We start from the raw sequence: 11,097 nt of genomic DNA, 5'->3' as shown, positions 1-11,097 counted from the left end.
TTTGATTTTATCATGCATTTACCTTGAGACACAAAAATATCAAAACATATATTAAAAAGAAAACACCTAAAATTGTCTTTTAAAAAAGTGTGCAACTTGGACTTTGCTTTAATTTCTCTTTGAATCAAAGTATCAATTTTTATTCTCTAACAATACATATCTATCGTGGAATTAACAAAAAGAAAAAAAAAGTGAACTTTCGATGATATGTTTTTTGAATTACGTCAATATAAAGATTCTCATCCTTCAAAAGATAAAAATAAAATAACGTATTTATCATCCTCTTCAGATTGATCCACTTCTTATATATGCCATTTTTTTAAAAAGATATGATACTATTAATTAACTCCATATGTATAATTTTCTCAAAAAATTAATGACTAACAAACTTAGAGTATATCTATTGTGTATTATATGTATAACACTTCTTTTCTTTATCTATTGTCAATATGAAATTTTGTTTGCACGTGTTATATATTTTCCCCGCTAACCTTGTTTCTTAGCTTTGATTGCAACGTCGAATTATTACACTCCTTGTTATCTTCATACTCGTCCTTAAGAATCATCAACTCTCGTATGCTAGTTTGTTGAGCTTATATACTCAAAACGCTTTTTAACACGATACGATATTGTTCATGTTTTTTTTTATAAGAAACAACATAAAAAAATAAAATCCTTACCCTATGCTACATTCGATACTTTAAAAATATAAATTCGAATATAAAAACGGATAAAAGGAAAAAGAAAAAAGAAAATTTGATAGCTGACAAAGCCCAAAACTACCATGCATGGAAGGCCTTGATTTGGGCCAAACCATGCTTAAAGAGCCCAATATAATTTTGTTGTTTTTGTTGTAAGTATGGGCTTTTACTGGCAATTTGACTTGTCATTCTCTTGATTTGCTTGTAAGTTTTATCATGTTATATCATGAGTGAACACATAAAAAATAGAAGACCACCGACCGGTCGAAACTTACCTGCATTTGGTGTTTACATCATCAATCGATAGATGCACAAGTTATAATGTGTTTGTACAAGACTTTCTTTCACGATACCACTTTTTTTTGCTAAATCATTAACGAGCCTAGGAATGAAGTTGTCTTTGACAGGGAGTATTAATTTAATGTATGAAGTGAAATTTTTCGGTGTGAATTTAAATTACATTAGGTCGCAAAGCAAGTACTGAATACTGAGTGAGAAACAAAAATAAAACGCTCTATTTCAAGCTATTATTATCAAGGGTTGTGATCGAGTGATAAGTATTCATTCATCTTTTAACGTGGGCCTCGAGAATTCATCACCTTCGGTAGTATTTCTCATTGCGAATCTCAACTAATCGGACCCTGAAACGGATATCGGACACTAAATTATAAATAAAAAATGATTATTCCAATCTATCACCCTCGATTGTGGTAAAAATGACAAGTCTTTCTCCATCTTTAATCATAGGTCTTAGGTTCAAAGTCCTGGAAATGAAAGTAATTTTTCGTAAGGAGCGATTTAACCCCTAAAGTGGAATTTCTCGATACAAATCTAGACTAATGGAATTCCAAAACAGATACTGAACACCGAGTGAAAAATCAAAACAAAGACAAAACAAGAAAAGGAAAACAAGATGTTTCAATGTATTGATATGATTCCAAAACAATGAATAATATAAAAAAGATTATGTTTTGTATTAAATCTTTAGTGTTGAAGAAGTGGCTTATAACATCAACTTAAATCCTTTTGCTTGTCATAAAGCACTTCCTTACGTGCAATACACAAACTTCCCTTTGACTCATATCTCTTTATATATATATTCTTCTTATACAAATAATAATCATAATATTATTGATCAACTAACAAATTATGCCACTTGGAAAATGCATGAACTATCATACACTTTATATTATCTATTTTTTTAAAAAAAATAGTTCATCTTCGGAAAAATACTTATTAGTTATCTATCTGTCTTTTAAAATTTTCGATCATCATCCAGAATTATACATACTAGTCATAATCTATAATTGTTTGTATAAAATATCATTTCTCTCTTTTAAACGATATAAATACTTTTTATTTTTTCAAAAATGTTAAATATTACTAAAATGTTTTCATAAAAAATCATGTTGATTCAACTTACTAGCTAGACTAGTTAAGAGTCATTAGTGGAATTATAATACTATTTAGAAACTACTAGTATAGTAATACATGTAGCCTAATATATTAAAAAATAATAATTAAATTTTTCCTATATATTTAAACTCAATATAATCTATACAAGTGTCCTCAACTCCTCCATCAAAATAAAGTATTATGGAAACAAAATAATTAGTTCATGATTACCATTTTAATTAATCACATTACTAGGTGATAACATGCTTCTTAAGAGATTCATTTAGATCTTTATCTTGTAATATAATGTTAATATGTCAAATATTATAATACTAATAGTTTAACTTTTTAAAGTTTGTGTTCAGTCAAATACGATCATATTATCTGATTGATGTGTATTGTATTACAACGCGTTTTCTCCACTTTTCTCTCATTATCTACCACTCATTTTTAATTTCTTTCTCCAAAAGTATTGGAATTACGAGGTTATACTTTCAGTTAGTATCATTCTAATTCAGTAATTATATTAATGGTGTTTAATTTTCTCTTTTTTTTTCTTTTTTTTTTTTATTTGACTTCTAAAAACCTACATTTCACTATTTTTGGTGTATATTATAAAGTGTTTGTGTATTATATATACACACACAAATTCATAACCCTCTACTCTCCGTCCTCATCGCTTTCTCTATCTTCTTTCGTTTTCTCTTTTGTTTTTACATGCATTCGATCCCCCCGCCCTTTTAATTTTTCAATTTTTTAGGGGGGAGGAGTCATCGTTACATTGTTATTGTTATTATTGTTGTTGTTTTTATCAATTTCATGTTTTTAATACGTTTGCGTTGAATAAAAGAGAGATGGAGGCTCCTCAAGAGGAAGTGATGGGTGGAGTCTCTAAGGGCAAACGCACTAAACGTGTTAGGCCACAATCTCTAATCACTTTCATGACCATTAATAATGCACATTCATCATCAACCGGCGACACGAACGTCGATGGCACGGTTAACGGAGAAGAAGTCAACGACAACGACAACAATAATAATGATTCTAGTCCACCATGTACCACTTCGGGCAAAAACTTCCTTGATGATGATGTCCCCACGGAGGAAGAAGAAGAAACCGCCAAGTGTCTCATACTCTTGTCCCAAGGTGGTCATCATCATCATCATCATCACCGTCGTCAGACCCCACCTAAAAAGTTCCTTGATCTTTTCAATGATGACATGGGGTTGTACCAAACAAAATTCAATAGCAAGAGGTATGTGGAAACAACCGACCTAGGGAATGGTGCCAAGGCCGGTACATACGTGTACGAATGCAAGACATGTAACAGGACATTCTCATCATTTCAAGCACTAGGTGGACACAGAGCAAGTCATAAAAAACCTAAGCCATTGACAATCGAACCGAAAAAACATCCATTCTTCTATTTTTCAGACCAAGACGAACCTTCACCACCACCAGCAACAACACCACCAAATTACAAATACAACAACAAATTGTCACCAACATTATCTCCTCTTTCATCCCAATTCAACAATATAAATATGGAAAGTGCTCCAAATTACAACAAATCACAATCTCCTAGAATCCACACATGTTCATATTGTGGTGCTGAATTTACCTCAGGACAAGCATTAGGTGGTCACATGAGAAGACATAGAGGGGGTGCTAATATTAACAATACAATTTTGTGTTTAAGCCCTTTAAGTATTGATCAAGAATATGCTAATTATAATTTGAAGAAACCAAGAAATGGATTATCATTAGATCTTAATCTTCCAGCACCACAAGATTATCAAAATCAATCAAGAAATCTTCAACATCCACCAAAATATCCTCAAGAACAAGCACAAAAGCAACAACAACAAGAAGAAGAACAACAACAAACAACACTTGTTTTATCCACCACCCCACAACTTATTGATTGTCATTATTGACACAACACATTCAGAGAGTTTTGAGTTTACAGGTTGCGTATACAATGGTTCATTTATTTTTTTTTCCTTTTTCTCTATGAAACCCAAAAATTAAATTGATTTATACGCAAACAATCGCGATTTTACATGGATATTGTCAAAAAGGTAAATGAGAGTAACCATCACTCTTTCATCTCTTATTGTTAAAAATTCTTTAACTTTATTCCTCATGAATTTCATACATTGCTAATTAAAGTTGTAAGTACTAAAGTTTAATGTAGTTATAGTTTATGATATTAGTGATAGCTAGCTAGCTTTATTGATGTTCCATATTAAAGTACAAAAAGATTAGAAAAAATAGGTATTAAGGATTTAAGTTATATATACTGAGAATGTAAAGATTGTGTCCTATTATCATAGTAGTTTGACTAGTGCCATTTACCCGGTGTTTCACATCCTAACTTGTGGTATAGTCACAACTCATGCAGTCGACCCTAACTTATTTAGGATCGAGACATAGTTGTAATGGTGATTGTAACTCTTCGAACCCTATTTTGTTATCTTTATTTGTCACTCTTTTATTAACAATAAGCAAAAGAATAAAGGCAACCAAATTCAATAATGTTTAAGCCTCAAGATCTTAATTTTAAATGTAAATGTTACTTAAGATACCATAATAGAAATTAAAATCAAGAAACTTCATGTAATTAATAGTAACTAATTTCACCATCCTTCTTGTGGAGCTGGAGCTGGACTTGGAACAGGTGAAATAGAACTCTCAAACATCCCTATAAGAACAAGAAGAAGAAATTAACTTAAATAGTCGTTCATCGAGACAAAAACATAGCCAACAGATGTATAATATATGTATAATTAGCGTATAATTTATGTATATTAGCTAACGAATGTAAATATTTTTGGCTGAGCAACCTTAGTATAAGGATTTGATGTCACTAACCACATAAAAGAAGATTTTGAGGTGGTTTTCTCTCCTTAGCAGGGTTAGGGTTATCATCGAAAACTCGAATGAATAGTTGTTGTCCTAAGTACCAATTCTTCAAGTGTTGTGATCTCAAGTTCCACATTCCAGGATTGTCAAGAAAAACATATACTGCTGTCCACCTTCCAGGGTAAACTTGAACAGTTGAACGAACAACAGGATCGAAGATGTTGTATGTTTCACGTGCTGCTGGTGTCCAATCTCCATTCCCGAATCTGAAAAAAAAAACACGTTAAAAGCTATAGTAATCGATCACTCATATGTCCATTTCGTTCTGTGTAGCAAAGACGGGGTATTGTATGTAGCTCATGTGCCTTCAGTGTTAAACATGCCTTAGTTTTGATATAATGTATGTGAAGAATGTATAAGAAAGTGTTGTAGAAACATAGAGTGAAGCGTAGTCAGTTGAACATCCTTCATTTGAAACTTAAACGTGTATAACTCAAAATAGTACTAAACGATGAACACCCTTAGTGAAATTCCTAGTTTCGTTACTGGAGGATAAGGCTTACCCCACAACATAGAACCCGAAACCATCCAAATGCCAAGAATCCATAACATCGAGATCGTTTATGAAGACGATTTCTAGCCACCCTTTGTGGATTCCAGAGACAACAGAGACTCCATAAGAAGCAGAATCATGTACAGAGTGAGTAGGAAATTGATCTAGTTGGTATACACCAGATCCATTCACGAACATGTCCGCGAGTTTCAATGGTGTATCGGGTGTGAAATAGGATACGTTGTTGACTACATATCGCGGCCAACCATTAATTTCACTCTTCGATCCATGAAGAATAAAGGTTTGAGCCAACGTCACGTTTGACACATTAAACGTTCCTTGTGGATTAGGCCTTGCAGCTCCTGTTGTCAAGTTCCACCTAATAAAACACGTCAACAACAACAACTACGTCTCAGTTTCATACTACTTAGGGTCGACTATAACGTTACAAGTAATGCTTACGTGATAGACTTGGCTTGATTGAATGAGAACGCGATATCAAATGGCTCGGGACCATCAGGAACAGGACCACTAACTGTTGTTAAAGAATTGGCATAGTGCAGTATCCCTATTCCTTCAAGAGTTTCATTACTTCTGAACATTTTCGGCGTTGCTACAATGTAATAATCAGCTTCATTTTGATCAGCAGTAACAAGAACAGAATACGATTGGCCAACGTGCACGTCTAGAGAGTCGAGTGTTATCTGATTTGTATAAGAACCTTCTGTCTCAACCAAAACCATTTTGTGGTTTTGAATTCTGAAGTTAAAACTCATGACAGTTCCAACGTTCGATATCCTGAATCTGTAAGTCATTCCTATATATGCAAAATACGATAGAAATGATCGTATAAGGTGAAGAAGAATCAAATTCAATAAGAAGAAAAAAACTGTTCTGTTTTTACCTTTTGTTACAGTAAAAGACTTGTGATTTTTCGAACTTGAGAGTTCATCGTAAGGTCTTTTACCATTCATCAATATTGCATCGGGGATATCAAAGAACTGATTCGATTGCTTGTCTTGTATAGAGGACCTAAGAGACTGCTTTTAGCAAGGTGCACGAGCAAAAAAAAACGTTAAAGATATAACTAAGTATAATTCAACATGGTATCAGAGCAGATAGTCACATGAGCGGTCATGTTGCTTTTTCTAACAACTTGACCGTTTAGATGAGATAGTCGTATGATTCAACATACAAACTATAGTGTTCATCACCTTGTAATCAGTACGGAACCAGTCACCAATCAGAAGATCAAACTCAGGTTCTGGTTTAGGAAACGAAACAGCTAGGACGTAAACATGTATTATTTCTAACAATTTTTAAGCGTTTAGATGAGATAGTCACACGAGGGGGAGGGGGGGTGGGGTGTCTATGATGTCATATAAGTAAATAACATGGACTATCTGTAACAGCTTAAGCTTTTTGATGAGATGATCACGCAATTCAGTATAGAGATTTAAAGTGTTGATCACCTTGTAATCAGTACGGAACCAGTCGCCTATCAGGAGATCAAACTCGTCTTTTGGTTTAGGAAACGGGACAGCTATAACGTTGCGATTATTGACACGTATAGGTCCATATCCTCCAGCAACCTTGTGAAAGTTTATTGAAGGAAAATAAGTGAATGTGCCTATTTGATCTTTAACTTGAAACACATATGTCCAATTTTTTCCAGGTTCAATTGCACAATTTGTACCAGAAACTCCATCTTGCCATGAATTTAACCTCTGTTGAATTCCATTCCTATAGCAAAACAAAAAAAAAGTATATCACAATATACGATCAAACCTCTCTGTAACAGTCATCATGTATAACAATGTTCCCCGAGAAAAGGCCATGTTTTCGTGTTACGTTATATTAACAACATTTCGTTATAGTAGCCAATCCAAACATATTACGTTATATTATATGTTCTCTATAACAACATCTGGCTATATAGTAGCCAAAAGTTATTCAAACAAATAACGTCGTTATCGAGAAGATTATTGTACCTACCATGTTATGAGCAAGGATTCATCTATGTTGTTGAAGACATTTACAATTACAACATCATTAGTTGTGGCATTGATCAATGGTCCAGGGAACATCCCATTGATAGTGATAACCTGTTCACATATAACATAAGTTTGTTACTCAATTTTTGTTAAATCAATCGACTAAAAAGGGAACGATAAATAAACACACGATCACTACACCCTCTGTCTCAATTTATACGACAGTGTTTGACTAATCCAGGAGAAATAAGACTTCTGAAAATCGTCATCTAAATTAAACGAGCTCTTTAGGCAGACAGACTAAAAATAAAAGTACGACACGAAAATCGAGAAAATGGAATTAAGAAAAACACTTACAGACTGATGAGATGTAAGAGGATTAATAGTTGTGTCAATGGAAACAATCCATTCATGATAAATGTCTATGCAATTTACTCCATTAAGAAGAACAAAAATAAATGATATAGAAAAAACAAACAACCCCTTAAGAAATGTCATTATATTAAAGAAAAAAATTAGTTTTTATTTTTTATGAAGATGATTAAAAAAAAAAGAGCCAATATTACAATGTGTTTTATAACAAATGAGAATGAAAATGATGGAGTTTACTAAGAAACTTGAGATGAAAATTATGCTAATTAGACAAAAGAATTAAGACAAATAAATTGATTATGGAATAATGGAATGCCGGCATAAAAATAAATAAATAAATAAATTGTGCATTTGCAATATTGCAAAAAATATGAGAAGCAAGAAAAGCATATTAAATAATTTCTCAAACGATCAGTCAACTAACAGTCTTTATCTGAAAAAATTGAATAATTTCGTGTTGTAACAAAAGAATTACTTAAATAGTGATATTTATATCAAAAGATTCATGTAAATTCATTTTTGTAACAAAAAAGTCCTTTAATGTAATTATATCAAAAAATTATTCAACATATTGTTATGTAATAGAAAACTCACTTAACTAATGGTAATTATATAACAAAGTTACCCCAGTTTTATTTGTAACAAAAAAATCAATAAATCATTTGAAAAAAATTTAAATAGAAAAGTAAATATAACATGAAAAAAATATCGTTATAATGAATAATTGTTATAATAAGATTTTATTATATTAATAAATTTAATAAGGGTAAATTAATTAGATATGCTATATTGAAAAAATATTTACTATTTATGATAATAATTTTTTTTAACTAAATTTAACGATTTTATGAGATTAAAATTGTATAACGGTCCGACTCATTTCTTTTAATTCAAATAATGATCTATAAATATTCTTTTTTCTAAAAAGGAAAAAAGATAACAATTTTTTATCTTTAAATATTCATATCTTCAAGTCGATATCTCGATTTACTCTCAAAATATCACAAATATCACGAGGAAAAAAAATACAAAGATTCAAAAATTGTACAAATTTGTGTGTGCAAATTGAGATTTCAAATCTCTAAAATAACAGTAGGAAGAATTTACCATTGATGACCATTAAAAAGCTTCAAGCTTTCAATTTATTATTTGAGTTTTACGAAATTGTGATGAGTTTGTATAAGTTGTTCTTCCATATTATTAAAAATAACATTTTGGAGTTTACATCTTAATTTTAAGAGAGATTGATTAAGTTTAACATTGATTTTAGAAGAAATTTCAAATTAAAACTCGAAGAAAATGAAGATTTTGGAATTGTTTTGCAACTGTATTAAAATTGAATTAGATTTGTTTCATAATTGAATTAAAATCACTCACAATACTTTTATAATATATATTTCAAATATATCCTCTTCTTGGTGATACCAATTAGAATAATTTAGGTAATTCACGCATATCTTCTTCTTTGTGATACCAATTAGAATAATTTAAGTAATTCATTTATACTATATTTATAATACACGCACAACACAAATTTAATAACAAACATCACTTATTTTTTAACAATATAAATCAAAATAATTTATATGACGCAAATAATACATGTTTTATATATTCATGAACAAAAATAGGTTTAATTCAATTTATAGATCATTGTCTTGTCTTTCATTAGTTACTTTTATCATTCATTCCTAATTCTCTCTTCTAATTCAACTTTAATATTGCGTAATACAATTTAAATACATATTTAATTCATTTTGCAGTTTTTTTGATTTATTTGTTACTATTGGATACTTGTTTAATACATTTTTGATATAAGTTTAATTCACTCAATAGATCAATGTCTAGTCTTTCATTAGTTATTTTTTATTCAGTTTTCATTATTTTTATAATACAACTTTAAAATTTGCGTAATACGCTTTAATATACAAGTTTAAGTCAATTTTACAATTTATGATTGATTTTTTATTTTTCTTTAGTAAAGGCGGATTAAGCTAAAAAAATCTTTTTCTTTTTGAATCACTTGTTTAATCTCATTATTGATACAAGTTTTATTCAGCTTACAAATCGAAGAATGTTCTTTTTCGTTTACTATATTTTGTATGGAAGTCAATTTTACAATTTATTGATTGATTTTTTATTTTTTCTTTAGTAAAGGTGGATTAAGCCAAAAAATAGATCTTTTTTTTTAACCACTTGTTTAAATCATTATTGATACAAGTTTTATTCAGTTTACAGATCGAAGAATGTTCTTTTCCGTTTACTATATTTTGTGTCATGTTTAATTCTCTTTTAGTTCAACTTTAACATGCGTTTAATACATTTTCAATTCAAGTTCAACTCATTTTGCAATTATTATGTCTTTTCATTTGTTATGATTAGATAACTTATCTCATTAATTATTGATAAACGTGTTATTCAATTTTAAATTATCGATTGTTCTACTAAAAAATAGATAGAGAAAGAGAAAAAGATAACAACAGAAAGAAATGGAGAAAGAACAACACAAAAAGAAAGTAAAAAAAAAAACCAGAGAGAAAGTAAGTAAGAAAGAAATAAAGGGAAAAAGAGTGAGAAATTAAAAAAGTTGAGAGACAGAGGAAAAGTGAGAAATTAAAAGGCCGAAAAACAAATCTAATAAAATATAGGGAAATTTTTACATATAACCACTAAAAATAATTAATTACTCTCCATATCTATAGTTTGACAATTATAATTTGTAGTTGCATGTTATATGAAGGAGAGAGGCGAGAGGCGAGAGAGACTGGGAGAGAGAAGAGAGAGGCGAGAGAGAGGAGGAAATGGAAGAAAGGTGAATTGTATATGTATATTGGTTAGATAATTGTATATTATACATATGTATTTATATATATGGCAAGAGAGATTAGGAGAAGGAGGAGAGAGACGAGCGAGACTGGGAGAGGCGAGCGAGATTGAGAGAGGGAGGAGAGAGGCTAGTGAGAGAGGGCAGAGAGTGGGAGAGAGGTAAATTGTATATGTATATAATTGTATATAACTGTATATTATACATACACATTTATATAAATGGCTAGCGAGATTGGGAGAGGGAGGAGAGAGGTGAGCGACATTGAGAGAGGATAGAGAGTGGAAGAGAGGTGAAATATATATGTATATAGGTTTAAAAATACTATACATATTTATTTGTATATCTTGGCGAATTATACATATACATACATGACTTATTATACAAACTCAA

General features: G+C 30.7%; 2 protein-coding genes across 2 annotated transcripts; one reads left to right on the top strand and one right to left on the bottom strand.

Moving 5' to 3' along the window:
* The first annotated feature begins 2,723 nt into the window (after window positions 1-2,723).
* On the top strand, window positions 2,724-4,246 carry LOC107019945 (zinc finger protein ZAT5-like). The gene has a single exon (XM_015220301.2). The coding sequence runs from the start codon at window positions 2,951-2,953 to the stop codon at window positions 4,031-4,033; it is 1,083 nt and encodes a 360-aa protein (XP_015075787.1). The 5' UTR covers window positions 2,724-2,950; the 3' UTR covers window positions 4,034-4,246.
* A 719-nt stretch (window positions 4,247-4,965) lies between these two features.
* LOC107019785 (monocopper oxidase-like protein SKU5) lies at window positions 4,966-8,006 on the bottom strand. The gene is made up of 7 exons (XM_015220159.1): window positions 7,866-8,006; window positions 7,510-7,619; window positions 6,987-7,257; window positions 6,419-6,554; window positions 5,977-6,331; window positions 5,525-5,893; window positions 4,966-5,227 (listed from the first exon to the last, which is right to left on the bottom strand). Exons 1-7 carry the CDS (start codon window positions 8,004-8,006, stop codon window positions 4,966-4,968), a joined length of 1,644 nt encoding a protein of 547 aa, XP_015075645.1.
* Window positions 8,007-11,097: the final 3,091 nt, after the last annotated feature.

The sequence above is a fragment of the Solanum pennellii genome, chromosome 5 (genome assembly GCF_001406875.1).
Source record: "Solanum pennellii chromosome 5, SPENNV200".
Classification (NCBI taxonomy): Eukaryota; Viridiplantae; Streptophyta; class Magnoliopsida; order Solanales; family Solanaceae; genus Solanum; species Solanum pennellii.
The sequence above is the reverse complement of the archived record's forward strand: the minus strand, read 5'-3'. Positions and strand labels throughout refer to the sequence as shown.